The sequence below is a fragment of the Mesoplodon mirus genome, assembly GCF_964341445.2.
Source record: "Mesoplodon mirus genome assembly, chromosome: 11".
Classification (NCBI taxonomy): domain Eukaryota; kingdom Metazoa; phylum Chordata; class Mammalia; order Artiodactyla; family Ziphiidae; genus Mesoplodon; species Mesoplodon mirus.
In genome coordinates this window covers 56,311,418-56,326,839 of record NC_138987.1, presented here as the reverse complement: position 1 = coordinate 56,326,839, position 15,422 = coordinate 56,311,418, and the positions used below count along the sequence as shown (strand labels likewise).

At 51.3% G+C, this 15,422-nt stretch overlaps 2 protein-coding genes and 1 long non-coding RNA gene across 5 annotated transcripts; 1 reads left to right on the top strand and 2 right to left on the bottom strand.

The window, feature by feature from the left end:
* Positions 1–2,898: 2,898 nt before the first annotated feature.
* Positions 2,899–7,643, bottom strand: COX14 (cytochrome c oxidase assembly factor COX14). The gene is made up of 2 exons (XM_082635411.1): positions 7,433–7,643; positions 2,899–3,308 (listed from the first exon to the last, which is right to left on the bottom strand). Exon 2 carries the CDS (start codon positions 3,298–3,300, stop codon positions 3,127–3,129), a length of 174 nt encoding a protein of 57 aa, XP_082491537.1. The 5' UTR covers positions 3,301–3,308; positions 7,433–7,643; the 3' UTR covers positions 2,899–3,126.
* Positions 7,644–8,441: 798 nt separating this feature from the next.
* GPD1 (glycerol-3-phosphate dehydrogenase 1) lies at positions 8,442–15,409 on the bottom strand. The gene is made up of 8 exons (XM_082635410.1): positions 15,354–15,409; positions 14,705–14,882; positions 13,738–13,878; positions 13,004–13,142; positions 12,652–12,764; positions 11,732–11,965; positions 11,408–11,514; positions 8,442–10,233 (listed from the first exon to the last, which is right to left on the bottom strand). Exons 1-8 carry the CDS (start codon positions 15,392–15,394, stop codon positions 10,137–10,139), a joined length of 1,050 nt encoding a protein of 349 aa, XP_082491536.1. The 5' UTR covers positions 15,395–15,409; the 3' UTR covers positions 8,442–10,136.
* LOC309812016 lies at positions 11,962–13,859 on the top strand. Of its 3 annotated transcripts, XR_014295276.1 has the most exons (4): positions 11,962–12,088; positions 12,288–12,473; positions 13,253–13,359; positions 13,774–13,859. It is a non-coding gene; the product is annotated as an uncharacterized lncRNA (long non-coding RNA). The 3 variants fall into 3 exon arrangements; XR_014295277.1 differs by having other exon boundaries at positions 11,962–12,473; positions 13,277–13,359; XR_014295278.1 differs by having other exon boundaries at positions 11,962–12,473.
* Positions 15,410–15,422: the final 13 nt, after the last annotated feature.

Below are 15,422 nucleotides of genomic sequence, written 5' to 3'. Positions count from 1 at the left end.
GCTGTCAGGCAAAGTGTGGGTAACCTGGGGACCCCACTACTTGTGAATGACTGAGCCCTTAACCTGTGGTGTCTGCACTAACTACAGGTAGCTTAGTGGCAGAATTGAACTGCAGGACATAGTTGGTGTCTGGAGACTTGGAGAATTGTTTGGTGTGGGAAAAACATATTTGGTGGTAGAAGTGCTGTGAGTAGAGGAAACAGTTTCCATTTAAGACCCCCTTTAACCTCTGCCCTCTTCCACCTCACCTCATCCCCAGTGTAACAACTACTGTTGTCCTTTCAATCTATTTTTTATACTTCTATAATCACGTATGTATCCATAGCAACATAGAATATGAATTTCCCCATGGGTTTGTGACGTATCCTCTATCATATTCAGTTTCTCACAGATACACTGATGTGTGTCTGAGTTTATCATTCTGTGCCATTGATCTATTTGCTCCTGCACTAGTATCACAACATTTAGATTACTATTAGTTTTCTACTATGTCTTGATATCTGGTAGCCCCAACCCATCTTCTTTGTTTCTTTTCAAAACTGTCTTAGATACCTGTGCTTTAAAAGATTTTTTTAGAGAAAAAGTGGTGTCTTCTATAGATACTTGGCCCAGCATGGGAGGGTGAAGGGTCAGAGAAACCTTTTAGGAAAAAGAGGATAGAAAGGATGTTCCATTTAGAGAGAAAGCAAGAACAGGCATGGAGACAAGAAACAACGTGCAACCACACAGGTCATCTGATTTTACGAGAACACAAAGGGTGAGGCAGGAACATAAGGTGGGTCAAGTCTTAAGGACCTCATACACCATATCAAAGAGTCTGGACTGGACCTTATAGGTCAGGGATTCTTAACCTATTGTCTATGGTTGAGCTTCAGAGGGGATCCGAAGCAGAATGCCATAATCGATTCTGTTCCAAATAGATGTCTCTGACAGCAATGTGGCAAATATGAGGTCAAGATTGGAACTAAGACCCCTAAAAGGCTCCCGCAAAAGTATAGGCAAGAAATGACAAGGGGGCTTCCCTGGTGGCACAGTGGTTGAGAGTCCGCCCGCCGATGCAGGGGACACGGGTTCGTGCCCTGGTCCGGGAAGATCCCACATGCTGCAGAGCAGCTGGGCCCGTGAGCTATGGCCGCTGAGCCTGCACGTCCGGAGCCTGTGCTCCGCAACGGGAGAGGCCACAATAGTGAGAGGCCCGCGTACCGCAAAAAAAACAAAAAAAAAAACAAAAAAAAAACAAGGGTAGAACTGACTGAATCGATGTTTAAATGGTAAAGATTAATAAGACAGTTACTTGGTTGGGAGTAGGGTACAGAGAATAGTGTAATAAGACTCCCATATGATAGTGAAAATAAGGGGAAAAAAAAAAAGTAGGTCCTGGAGATATGAAGGAATGCTGTTAGTCGTGGACAAGTTAGAGAGGACTATAGGATTTGAGTGGATATAGCAAGCAACTGGATATATCTGAAGCTCAAAAGGTCAACCTGGAAGATACAGATGTGGAAGTCGGCAGCAGGTGTTAACAGCTGACATTTATTGCTTGTCAGGTACCGGAGTATTAATGAATTGTCTCATTTAATCTCAAACCAATCTTCTAAATTAGAAACTACCACTTAAGCAACTTTATATACTGAGAAGAAAGAAGAGGGTGAGTTAGATAACTAATGGAGCTAGGTCTGGGGTTCAGAAGGGTAAGGCTGGAGGCAGGGCAGCTGTTCGGGGGCTCAGCTGTGGGCAAAGGCTGGACAGGGAAGCAGTTTAGACCAAAAAGGGGGTGAAAGATTGGAAGGAAAAAAAGGAATCCAAAGATTTGAAGTATTCAAGCTCTCGAATAGAGTGAAAATGAGAATATAAGAAAGCTCCTCAAAAAGGACTGATTTTACACTGTTTGGAAGTGGCACTGGGGAGCTGAGAGAATGGTCACTTTACTGTCTGTACAGGCAAGTGAGAAAGCAGAGAAGGCAGTGGAGTCCTTGGTTAACACATCAAGAGAGGATGGGAGTAAATGGGTTGAGGATATAGGAATGCTGAGTTTTTAAATCATGGAAGAGAGCCTTCAGGTGAAAGGTTTAGGAATGGGGGACAAAGGTCAGAGCAGTATGTACATGAGAGAGGACAGGTGTCCAAAGGGGTTGATATTTTGGGCAATCACCAAGAATGACGTGAACAAGCAAGCCTCAAAGCTCAAAATGAAATGGTGGTGGGACTTCCCTGGCGATCTAGTGGTTAAGACTCTGGGCTTCCGCTGAAGGGGGCACGGGTTCAAACTAAGATCCCACATGCCGCGTGGCCAAAAAAAAAATGATGGCAAGAATATCTCTTCATAGTTGGATTTTACCTTGAAGGCATCGTCTTCTTTCAAATCCTCTTCACAACTCTGCAATCAGACCTGCAGGTAGATTCTTGTGCAGTGGCACAGTGAGAAATCAACCCTGATGCTAATACTATACCCACTAGGCTTAAGGAGATGGACTGCATTACTGTAGGCTACCCAAAAGCCCTTCACATTTTAAGAACTATCCGCCTCCACTTTGTGCAATTTTAACAGCTGTTAAACAAGGGCCTCTGCCTTCTTGACTCAGAAGTGCACATGTGGCCAAGCTGGCCAGAGAACTCCATTACCTGGACACAGTTTAATTGGTCCAGGAATGGTCACTGACCACAAAAGAGCTTTGGTCTTTACAGAGTCTTCTCAGGGGATTTATACAGATGCTGGGACAGTCTTTTCTCTGAGATCAGGAGAGCTGAGATTACTACTCCTAGAACTGTATATCCCCTACTTCATGGGTGCTAAGAGCTCAAGATATGGAAATCCAGTCTGTGACTAGAAAACTGGTAGTCAAGACCCCACCTCTGTAGTCCATACCCTGTTCAAGTAAACAAAAACACCAAGACACAGACATGGCAAAATATTTAATGTCTGTAGGTGTGCCTCACCCTCCCATTCCTGTTATGATTCAATAGCCTCTCCCAACTGACTGTACCAGAGAAAACATGGGCACTTTTCCCCAGCAGAGTTCGAAAACCACTAAGGCCCTGACCCTCTTGACTCAGAAATGATTGCAGGTGAGGTCTTTCCACAACATGCCTCAGGTCTCTCTGCTCAAGGAAAAAAGCCCCCCAGTTCTACGGGACTCCCGAGGTCTTCTGTTCTTCTGCAGCCTGGCGCTGGGAGCTGCGCCGCTGGAAATAGTGGTAGACTCGGACACTGCAGAGGTAGCCCCCGTAAACAGTGAGGAGCATCATGGAGGTGGAGAAGGTCTTGTAGCCAATGTCGGCTAGTTGCTTGGCAGTTGGCATGTTGTCCCCTACAAAGACAGACTAGACTTAGACCCAAGGATAAGGCCTCATCTGCCCAGCCCACTTACCTGTTTAGGGCCATTCTATAACTTCTTAGTTTGTCTGCACTCTATTCTGAATGGCCCCTAGACGTATGCAGGGTCTTATACTGGAAGATATTGTTTGGGAACTCTTAAGATTCAAAAGGGCAAATAAAGTCTGGATACAAGATACAGAAACACAGCCGGAACCAGGTGTATCTGAATGATCTGAATGACATTACAGCTAACACCTGACCCTCCATGTTTATGGAAAGACATGACTGGTATGGACCACCCAGAAATGTTCTTAATTGGTATATTACTTTAGGCATACATCAGTTTTTCTGGCTAGTAGGGAATTTATTGAAATAGCCAGAGATTAAACATTAGCAGTGAATTATTCTCTCTAGGAGGATCGAATGGGAGCCTTCTGGGCAATATCCAATTTGTTTTCCCATAAAACCATCTTATTTATGGTGCTCAGGTTCCCGGGTTAGTCTTCAAGCATCTGTTTAAGCCGTAATATACTTGAAATAGTGCCAACAGTATGTTTATGTTATTTCAATTAGACATAACCTTCTACAGCATTAATCTTGAATTCCAAACATAAAACCAAGAACCTATCCCAAGGGCTAAAACGAAACTTACTGTGTCCCCAGCAAATTAACTCACATTTGCATGAGATAAATTACTTCCAATTTAACTGTTCCCTGGACATTTCCCTGGACATTCTGAGCCAGGGAACAAGAGAAAGTTTAGAATGGGAATCTCTCATCTTGAACAAAACGTTCCTCAATTTGGGACTATGAATGTATATTCTCAGCCTCCTCTCTGTTGAGGGAATTAAAATTAAAAGACTGACTGAAGTTAGTGAGAATAGTTTTCTTAAAAGTCAAGAATATGAAAGGAGAAAAGTTCAGGTTAGCTGATTGAGGGGGTAAGGGGTAGGGTGTGACATCTAAGTGCTTCTCAGAGTAAGTCCCATGGGCTGAACACGGCCTTTGAGCCAGTCCCTGAGGGTAGATCCCACACTGAACTGAGGCACAGCTTCCTTGAATCATAATTCCAAGTGACTATTGAAAGTGACGTTAAATAAGGTCAGAGGAAGAAAACCAAATGGCACAAGGACAAGGTGAGAAAGGGTTGTATTCAGGTTATCTGGGGTTTGAAAGGACCCCAAGCTGTGAGACAGTAAGAAAACACACACGTGCCGCGGAGCAACTAAGCCCGTGCGCCACAACTACTGAGCCTGCACTCTAGAGCCCGCGTGCCTAGAGCCCGTGCTCCGCAACAAAGAGTAGCCCCTGCTCACGGCAACTAGAGAAAGGCCGCGTGCAGCAACGAAGAACCCCAACGCAGCCATAAATAAATAAATAAATAAATAAATTTATTAAAAAACAAAACAAACAAAAAGAACATACACACAGAGCAGGACACTAAGGTAATAAACAAGCTCCCAGCAAAGAGGCCTGCAGCCTTCAACCTCCCCCTCACTTATTCTTTCTCCTCCTAACCCCCATTACCCTGGCCAGATGCTAACCAGTTAGTTATAGGACCACCTCTTCTCAGGGCTGGAGGAAGAAGGCTGGAAACAGGATAGTACATCTTGCCTAGAAGAGTGACAGAAGATATACTGACAGATGAAATTTTTCTAGAACCTCATTTTCCTCACTTGTCTAATCCAACCTGAGATTTCTCCTATTTTCAAATTAACAAAAACTTTTCACAGATCCTGAGCTAAGGCAGGGCAGTGGAAAATGAGAAGACAGATGAAGAAGTTATTCTAGAAGTAGAACAAGGCTTATTAACTGAATGGGCTAGGGCAAAGCTGAAAATATCTCCAAGTTAACAACTGAGGAAACTTTATGGAGTGAGATACTGCTAATAGAAAGAAGAAAGAAGAAGCAGGTGTGTGTCACTGTGTGTGTATGGGGATGGTGGTGTCAGTAAGCATCAGTTAAGAAGATCATGAACTGGACATGTTAAAGTTAAGATGCTCAATAAAGGGACTTCCCTGGTGGCGCAGTGGTTAAGAATCCGCCTGCCAACGCAGGGGACACGGGTTCCATCCCTGGTCCAGGGAGATCCCACATGCCACGCAGCAACTAAGCCCGTGTGCCACAACTACTGAGCCTGCACTCTAGAGCCCGCGAGCCACAACCACTGAGCCCCACGCGCCTAGAGCCCATGATCCACAACAAGAGAAGCCACCACAATGAGAAGCCTGCATACCGCAACAAAGAGTAGCCCCGCTCTCCGCAACTAGAGAAAGCCCACGCGCAGCAACGAAGACCGAACGCAGCTCCCCCCCACCAAAAAAAAACAAGAAAGAAAAGATGCTCAATACAATATTCATGTGATGATGTCTGTCAGGCACATGGATATGCAAATGTGGAACAAATCCTAGGAGAGAGGCTAGGCTACGGATACATATGGAAATAACAAGTGTCACCGAAACAGACGATAAAACCCAAGAGAAAGAGGCCAAGGGAACGCCAGTTTGAAGAAAGAAAACAATTACGGAAAGAAAACAGGTAGGAAATTCCAGAAACATCTGGGATGCATTTTCATTTAACTACAGCAGGGGTTGAAAATCACTGCTGTATCAAGTCACTACCACTGACAGAGGTATGCTGTATCTTTGGGTGTATTGGGCCAGAATAAAAATTGGGAAACACTACTGTAAAGTTAAGTGCCATGAAAACTGGTCAGATGGGATCACTGGATGGGAACAGGTGACCAGGTCATAGGTAAACCTAGGACAGAAGTCAATTTAATGCACTAAATTGGAACAGGCATTAAGTAAAAAGCATGGATTCTTAGCCAGAGCCCCAGCAGGCCCCATGAACCCCGTCCCGCGAGGTTCACGTGCCTATGCATTTTTTCTAGGACGCAGAAAAACAGATTATTAGAAGGGTCATAACTCCCTCTCACCCCAAAGATAAGAATTGATATCCTTGTGATTTGCTGGTTAAGGGAATGGGAGTGATACGGCAGCAGCCTGAAAAGGTAACAAGGTCAAGTAAATTCTAGTTTTGTTTTGCTTATTGATAAGGAGATTTGAATATGTTTTAGAGGAGAAGAAACTGGTGGCTAAACTGAGGATAAAAGGTGGATGGGATGGAACAAAATCTAGGATGGCCCAGGAAAAGATGAAATTAGAAGCCCAGGTAGAAGGATTAACCTTGGAAATGAAGAAAACTTTTGAGGTTAGCAGGAGAACATTCTCACCTGAGGGACATCCATTTTCTCAATAAAGCTCAAGGCTGGGTCTTTTATGGGGTTAGACTGAAGTTATCAGAAAAACAGGTAAAAGAAAACAAGAACCATAATGGAAATGACATAGGGGTGCAATCTGCAAAAACCTTTTCAGATTGTGGCTCTTTTCTCTTTTTCTGCCCCCTAAACACGGGAGGACCTCAAGGCTCAGGTCTCTCCTCTGGAAAACTCATTTCCTCAAATGGATCCATCCACCTCAGCTTAGATTTACTCACTTATCTACCTTTTACTCGTGCTATAAAGGCTGCAGAGAATATGGCTTCTGTCTCAAAGGAGCTTATGGTCTGATGGGGATAAGCTATGCACCCCAAATTCTGTTAGACGTAGTGGAAGCCGGTGACCAGAAGAGAAGAGGCGTTTTGAGAGTTCAGAGACAAGGTGGAGGCTCAAGGAAAGTTAGCAGAAAAGTGGGGACGGGGGGGCGGCAGCTGTCGTTTCAGAAGGGTGGGCAGGATATACACCGGTATAGAAGAGGGAGGGGGGAGAGCATTCCAGGAATTGAAAGCAGCAAAGGAGCGGATCCAGTTAATCGATAAGCAGGAAGGGTGCCCGGGAAAGCTGCATTTCAGGGCGCAGCGGACTGCAAGACAAGGAAGGGTCAGAGCGTGGAGGGCCAAGACGCGCGATGGCAGTCACGGTGTGACAAAAACCTACGGCCGCAAGGAGCTTGCTGGGCTGGAAGCGGCGCAGATGGCGGCACAGGGTACGCGGTAACCTCAAGGGCGCCGAAGCCCGAAGACTGGGCGTGGGAGGATGCGGAGAGCAAAGGCCGGCCCGAGCGGGGGCGCCTCTGCGGACAGGCAGCCCTGGCTCGGGCCTAGTAGACGGCGTACCTGGATGCTGCCGCTCCCTCCCTTCCGACCGAGGCCTCCTGCCTGCGCGACCTCCTAGCGCAGCCGGAAGCAGCACCCGGGTCCAGACGAGTGAGGGTACCGCCCAGGGACAACCCTGAACGCTGAGGCGCTATTGGTGCGGAACGCCACCCTTTCTCCCAGCCCCACACTCCGCTAAAGCTCTAGGATTCCGCTCCCGACGCGAGATACAGCCCCGCGGGCCAGATGAAACATAACCCCGCCCACCGAGACGAGAGCCCGCGCCGGCTGCAGCTCCGACTGGTTGCTGCCTTTGAACATCCGGCTTCCGGGTCAGCCGCCCTTACTACGCATCCTCAGAGGAGCCTTCCTCTCGGAGAGGCCCGTTGGTTTCTGGGGGTTGTAGTCATTCTACGTTGAGAAAGGGTCTTTGGCGACCCAAACTCTGGAACGGGAACTTTTAGGATATTCAGTCACCGCAGAAGAGAGCCGGCCAATCCCCAGCCTGCGGCGCGGTGATGTCTCCGGTAGCTGGGTAGGTTCTCTCGGAGTCCGCCCTCTGGAGGGGGCTGCGCGGCCCCTACAGCCTGAAGCTGCCCTCTTACCTTGGGCCGGCCTTCAGCCGAGCTCAGGAACCCGACCCGCACTGCGAGGCCTGGACCGCCGAGGATTGCGGCAGGTTTGGCCATTGGCCACGGAGTAGGCGCGAGGGTCGAATCTCCGTAATGTTTCGGCCCCGTATGTGACCTCCCCGCTTGCAGGCGGCTTGATAAAGCCCCAAAGAAGCGCCGGGAAGGGGTTGGGAGGGGGTGCCATTTGGGGGAAGGGGGACTGCGTGGGCACCCCTGCAAGGGGCCGGGAGTGGCTGGGATGATAGAGGAAGGATTTCTTTTCCTTTTTTCGTTTTTCCTCCGGCATGAGTGAAAACATATACATGCAATGATACACCCCACTGCATACGCCCTACCACATGCACTTAAGCGCCCTTCCCTAATTTGTTTCTGCAAAAACCACGCTTTATTGGGTAGACAAATAGGCCTGGTTCGAAAGCCTGATTCAGTTAATTGTGGAGTGAGCAAAAGTAGGCAAAGGTTTTTGACTATCTAAGAGGGTCGCAGCTGCAGCCTAGGGAACGGAGCTGTCTTTCTGCCCCGACTTTGACCTCCTGGGGAAGCAGCTCTGGATCCAGTCAGCGCCCAAACCTGGGCCCAGCCAGATCTAGGGTGACTGTGCCCCTCACTCTCGCTGCTTGATCCAGGCAGCTCTGCCCTTCACTGGTAAGACTGACTTCTCAAGGGCTAGGGGCTGAGAGGAGCCTGCCCCCTGGTTTGTCCAGGACTAAGGGAGGGTTAACATAATGCTGGCCAGAGCCACAGCGTGCCAGATGCTGCCACACAGGAAGCTGAGCCCCCCTGCTGGATGTGACAGGAGCCTTCGGCCTCTATTTATAGCCAGGGGTCCAAGCTGCTGACTGGTGACATTCTCTGGCTGCCATTCCATCCTGGAGCAAGGCCACTGCAAAGGACACTCCTCTCCCTCCTCCCCTTCCTGTTCTTTCCTCACCCCAGCGGGTAGGGAGGCTTGCATTTTTTTCCTCCTCCACGAGTTTCCCAGCTCCTGAGGTGCTGAAGTTGTCAATACCTCATGAGAAGGCCTTCAGGTGACAAAGGAGAGCCAGCCTTGGAATTCAGAACACAGAGATGGGGACCTGCTCATCCTCCCTTACCCTCTCTCTGGCCCTCTGGCCTCCAGATACAGGAACTGGTTAGCTGCCCTGGCTGCTCTGGGGGTAGCTGAGAATTAGGGACAGGGTTTAGGAGGTGAGGGGTGGATCCAAGATGTCCTGGGGAGACAGCAGCAGGAGGGACCCAGCTGACACCTCCCCCCACTAGAGCTCCTGAGGAGGGAGGCAGGGCAGTTACAAAGGTCACAGGGGGTAGAGTGATCTGAGCCTGCTGCGAAGAGGTGTAGCTCTGTCAGCAGGTTAAGTTCTGCTCCCCAGAGAGGGTGCTGGCAGGGAGGGTGAGAGAGGCTTGGAAAGGTCACACATGGTGGGGAGGAGCTGGCAAAGAACCAGGAACTGGGAAGTCCCGAGAGAGTGACAACTCTGGTGCCAGGCAGCCTGGGGGAGGGGCAAAGGGGATGACCAGAGGTTTCTGAGGATGCAGATGTTGCTAGAAGAAGCTAGAAGGGGGTTGTATTTTGCGAACAAACAGAGATCCAGTGATGCCATGTGGGGCCTGGCAGAGGTCTATGTCAGCCCCAAAGCCCAGACCCCTCCCTGCAGCCCTTGCCTCATCCCTCTTGCGGCTGAGGTACTTCTTTAGCCATCAGCTGGGCGTGGGGACAGGAGTCCTGGTCTGTGTGAAGCAGCAGTAAGCAGCCCTTGCCTTGCCTCCCTCCCCTCCCCTCCTCCCCCCACACACCCAGAGCAGGCAGCACTGGGGCTGATTCTACCCCTCCCAGAGGAGAGGGAGAAAGCCCCACATATGGAGAGGGACCGGGCAACTCCATTTCTGGTGCAGTGAGGTGGCAGGAGGCTGCAGGCTGCTTGCTTCAGGATCTCCAGGCAGGTGGCCGGGCCCACAGGCACCTGTCCTCCAGTGAAAAGCTGAGAAGATGCTGCTGTGTGGGGAGCCCCAGAGATCGTGGTGGCCAGGCACCCCAAGCTTCTGCCTGTCTCCGCTGGGGTAAAGAGGCTGCCTGGCCTGGGCCCCAGCCCTGCTCACATATGTTCTGGATGATTCTGCAGGCAGCGGATGAATTCACCTACTGGCTGGTTCTCGTAGCATATCTTGTACACAGCCATGAACAGAGGGAACCTAGAATGGGGAAGGACAGAACCAGCTTGGCCTCCAGGCAAACCCCCTAACCCTCCACTCCCTACTCTCCCGCCTTCGAGCTCAGGCAGACTCTGGCTCTCAATTTCCCATCGCTGAGAATTTGTATTTCCTAGCCCTGGGGTTTAGGGTCAGGCTTTTTTTTTTTTTTTTTTTCTTTTGCGGTACATGGGCCTGTCACTGTTGTGGCCTCTCCCGTTGCGGAGCACAGGCTCCGGACGCGCAGGCTCAGCGGCCATGGCTCACGGGCCCAGCCGCTTCGCAGCATGTGGGATCTTCCCGGACTGGGGCACGAACCCGTGTCCCCTGCATCGGCAGGTGGACTCTCAACCACTGCGCCACCAGGGAAGCCCCAGGGTCAGGTTTTTATTGCCCTGCTCCCTCTCATATTGAACTTGCGTCCGTGATTCCCTGGCATGAACTTTTTTGTTCCAATTAGGCAAGCCTCAGTATCATCAGCTGTAAAACGGGGTCAATATAACAAAGTAGTGAAGAAGTGATTATGAATTATGTGAAGGTGCTCAATAAATGCCAGTTTCCTTCCCAACCTGTTGCCCAGGCCACTCCCTTTACCAGGAGGCTTTACCCTGACCAGCCGTGAGCTGATCTTCTGAGCCTGTTTCATACTCTCTTGCTCTAGGATTCTTTCTCAGATCAACAGAGTTCTGCTCTGATCAGCCCATCACCCCCGCTGTCTTGTGCTCCCTGAAAAGGAGCACCTTGAAGCAGAGACTTTCCTTTTCTTCACACTTCAGCACCCAGGACAGGATTCACGGAACAAAAGTGTTGGTCTTGGGGGAGTAGCTTAGACTGAGGGTGATGGACAAAGAGGCACAACAGTCAGAGGAGCTTATTCCTGTCCACCTGCATAGCAGAGGACAAGGAGGAAAGGACAGAGAGAGGCCACGCAGAGGGGTCCAAGCAATGTGGTATAAAGAGCACTAGACTGGAAAGAACTCAAAGACAATGAGCGAGCTGGGGGACAGCGGGCATACCAGACCCTCGCCAAGCTCTAGTAGGCTCTGTCTGTAAACATAAGATAACATTTCCCTCTCTGCCCACTTCACAGATTGAGGAGGGTTCAGGAAGATGATGAATGTGGAGAGCACTTCTGTCGGTGTTTCCCTCCATCAGTGGGGCTGGGGCAGACGCTTACTTGTCCAGCATGCCCTTGTGTTGGAGGACGCTGTGTAGCTCCCGGGCTGTCTGGGGCCCCTGCAGCTTCTGCCCATTCAGCATCTCTTTCTCCAGCTGCTCAATGGACTGTGAAGAAAACAGGACAGGCAGATGGAAATGGGAGAGGAGGCTTGTCAGTGCGAGGCAGAGAGTCTGGGACTCTGGGAGGAGGTGGGTCTTAAGAGGAAAGAAAGGCTGGGAATGTTCCCAACAATCTTAATGTTTGTGTTCAAGAGATGCCTCAAGCCACGTTCCTCTCCCTTAACACCTACAGGTCCCACCCTCCATTCTCCCCAGGGCCCACCTTTCCTGTGCGGGCGAAGGCCTCGGCCACCTTGCGGTTCCGCCCTCCATAGCAGGTAGTGATGAGATCAGCAACACCGCAGCTCTCCAAGAAGGTGGCAGAGGACACAGGGCCACTGCAGAAGAGCTTGGTGAAGGCGATCATCTCCATGAGCCCCAGTCGGATCACGGCCGCCTTGGTGTTGTCGCCAAAGCCCAGCCCATCACAGAAGCCAGCCCCCACGGCCACTATATTCTTTGAAGAGTGAAGTCACGGGTGAGGAAGGATCCCCTCCAGCAGGCCCCACTTGGGGCCTTCAGCACCTGCCTCATGCTTCTTCCATCAGCCATGACACGCCCACTGAATAAGTGAAGGAAGGTGGGTGGGCTCCTCAACTATTTTCACCTCTTGGTTTTCCCACTTGCTGCACTCCCTTCTTTTAGCCTGGGCTTGTGCTTTCTGGCTCCCCAACCCTGCCCTATACTCCATCCTTGAGGACTTTTCCTGAAAACCAGTCTTCTACCTGGCCCTCCCAACCACGGCTATTTTGTTCTATGCCCCCGATATCCATCCATAGGTCTGTCCAAGATCCAGAGTCCTGGCCATCAATCCGTCTGGGTGTCCTGGACATCTTATCTCCCATTAGCCTGAGTGCTCCCCCAGGGCATCTCCTCTTCCCCCTGGACCAACCTTTGGAACCAGGGACAGGGATGTCCCACAAGGGGCTATAGGGGAAAGGAAGAAGGAAGCCCAATGTCTGATGGTAAGTAATCGGCAGACCTGAGCGATCCTGGCCTTGCTTCTGCAATTCTTCCCATGTGTATGAGACTTGGTGGGGAAGGGGAGTGAGTGCCTGGAGTCCCAGCAACCTTGTACAGCTAAGCCAGGCCCTCTTTCAGGGCCTTCTCCCCACCCCATAGCTGCCTCTGCAGCCCTCTCACCTTTAAGGCCCCACAGATCTCTACTGTGTCCACCTCTTGCACCACCGTGATGCGGAAATTGGGTGTCTGCATCAGCTCTTTCAGAAGCTGTCCCTGGGCCAGGTCCTTGCAGCCTAAAGTAGGGAGGGGATAAGGCTTTAAGAAGGGACTCTTGACTCTTCTCCCCACAACTGCCCTAAGCAGGACCTATAGCTCTTTCCATAGGGGTGCCCCAACTCCCCTCACCTTTGATGCTGGGATCTTCTTCCTTCACCTGCCTTATGGGGAGAAGATGGCTAAGTGGGTGGGGGATATAGCCTGGGGAGGCGATGTAACTGGAGTTGCATTATCTATGTGGGTGGTGGGGTCTCACCAATGGTTGTCTCACAGAACTTCTCATCAGCCACCTCGCTGGCAATGTTGGCGCCCATCAGCACGCTCATGGGGATGCCAAGGCGCTCCCCAATCACTTCAGAGATGAGCTTCAGCCCGTTGGGGCCCTCGTCTACCCCCTGGGCACAGGATGGAGCTCAGGCCAGGTGCCTTTTATCCCCAACTGAGGGCTTCCCGCCTAGAAATCCTGCCCATTGCAAATTCACTGTTCATCAATGTCCCTCCCCAGAGGTCCTCCCCTATTCCAATGCAGCCAAAGCTAGCTGTGAGGAGAGCAGATAACATGTGAAAATGAATCCATCTGAAAACTCTCCTTCCACAACCTACTTCTCCAAGGTAAGGTATCCCTGCCACATCCCTAAACAGCCCACTCCTGAGTACCCCCAACCAACTTCCACCCCAGCCACTGCTCCAAACCAGCTTCCCTTCTCAACTCCTCAAACCAGCCCACTTCTTGTATCCCCTAGGCATCCCTTGTACACCTCCTAAACTCCCCAAGACATCTGCCTCCAAACCGATCTCTTACCTACTCCCCAACCAACCTCCCCTTCCCAGTGGCCCCCCGCTTCTGTTTCTCAAGCCTCCCCAAAGCCAGCTCCTCTCTTCAGAGAACTCCTGGCCTACTTCTGCTGTTTTCTGTTTGTCGAACTTCACCCACCCTGAGCCCCACAGCAGTTAGCTGCACCCCCATCCACAGGAGGGTGTCCCTGGCACCTTAATAAGAGATATGCCAATGGTGTCTGCCTTCAGGTGACCCTTGAGCTGATCACAGATCTTGCCGATGAACTGATGGGGTACCACGAAGATCAGGATGTCAGCATCCACTGCAGCCTGGACCACATCTGGGACAGCCACCTGTGGGGGTGACCAGTGTTCATGGGCCTGACAGACTGCTTCTAGCCCCTGTGGAGCCCCATGCAGGAGATCTAGGAGACAGGGTGAGGCTGGTGGGGAAGAAGGAAGGGCAGTTTGGGGGTTGAATCTGGAAGGGCTGAACCTGGAGGAACGAGACACTTCTATTCCTTCCGCCTAGCCATCATTCCCTCTAGGTTGCAGCTGTCCTGGGCTCTTGAGGACTCCTGGAAACTCTTCTCAGCACTCTCCTAGCCCTTGGCTGTGGGACAGTGAGGGAGGCCAAAGGAGGTCTGGGCTTGGCAGGAGGAAGAGGCCAAGTAAGATTTCATCACCCTGCTCCTTAGGGCTCCCAACTGGGAAGGGAGAGCCCCAGTCTTCCTGCTCCCCCTTTCCAGGTGGGGAGTAAGCCACATGGATCTGACCAAAGACCTTAAGTCCAAGGAGCAGTCTCCACAGTTACTAATAACCCAGTGAATGAGTAACAGGGTTAGAGCCCGAGGCAGGCACTACCCAGACCCCAAGTCTGGGGGCCAGAGAACCTGTCTTTGGTTGCCACAGAGACCAACTTCTTCATCCTCTCCCCGTCCCTTTCCTGCCTGGGAGCCCACCGGGTGGGGTGGAGATGCAGGGGGATGCATTCAGGTTCTCCTCAGTCCCAGGAAGTGCTCAGGGCAGCAGTTTGGGGGCTGTGCCCAGGGACACCCTGTGCCTGGAGTAGCCCTCCTGAGATGCTTCCCAAGTACAGGTGGCACGTGAAGTGGCCCCCTCCCAGCAGGAAACACCCCCTCCACTTCCCCCTCTCCTCCTACAGGGTGTTGGGGCTCACCACATTGGGGGGCAACTTGTGCCCTGGCAGGTATTTGACATTCTCATGCTGTGTGTTGATGACCTCTGTCAGTTTTCTGCCCCCGACGTCTTCCTCAAACACCCACATGTTCACCCGTGGGTCAAAGTGTGCCAGCTGGGCTGCATTGCTACCCACAATCTTGGCGATGGCTGAGCCCCTGGCAGGAGGGGGAGCACAGAAAGTGGAGGAGCGGGGGCATGAGAGAGGAACGGTGGTAGGGGAGGGGACAGTGCTCCACCTCAGGATGTCACAGAAGCCACTGGATTATTTACTTGCCACCTTCCTTGTCACCCCCTCCCCGTGACACTGCATCTCTCCTGACCTAGCAGTAGAAAGGAGACTCAGTTTCCCTTCCCTCATACTTTGCTGCTGGAGAAGAGGGCCAGCCTTCTGATCTCCCACCCCACCCCCTAACCCAGGCAGCCTTTCAGGCAGGGAGCACTCTGGAGGCTCCCTTCCCGTGGTGAACAGGTGCTGCTGCCTGAGACGCAAGGGCCAGGAGCTGGAGGCATTTCCTACCCACCGGCTGCCTCCTGCCCACCAAACCTCCCTCCCTAACCTCCTGTATACTTGAGGGAACCTCCCCTTCCACCCCCCACCCCAAATACTCCTTGACAGAGCCGCTTACCAGTTACCAGAGCCTACAATGCAGACTTTCTTGCCGGCCATGGTGCCGCTTCGCTGCCTGAGCCACCAG

Bases quoted from the DNA above. Each gene is read 5' to 3' on its own strand.
- COX14 (XM_082635411.1), bottom strand. From the start codon at position 3,300: ATGCCAACTGCCAAGCAACTAGCCGACATTGGCTACAAGACCTTCTCC.
- GPD1 (XM_082635410.1), bottom strand. From the start codon at position 15,394: ATGGCCGGCAAGAAAGTCTGCATTGTAGGCTCTGGTAACTG. The intron at 13,879-14,704 runs GTGAGCCCCAAC...TCACCCCCACAG, and splicing joins ACAAGTTGCCCCCCAATGTG to GTGGCTGTCCCAGATGTGGT. The intron at 11,966-12,651 runs GTGAGAGGGCTG...CACTCTTCAAAG, and splicing joins AGATCTGTGGGGCCTTAAAG to AATATAGTGGCCGTGGGGGC.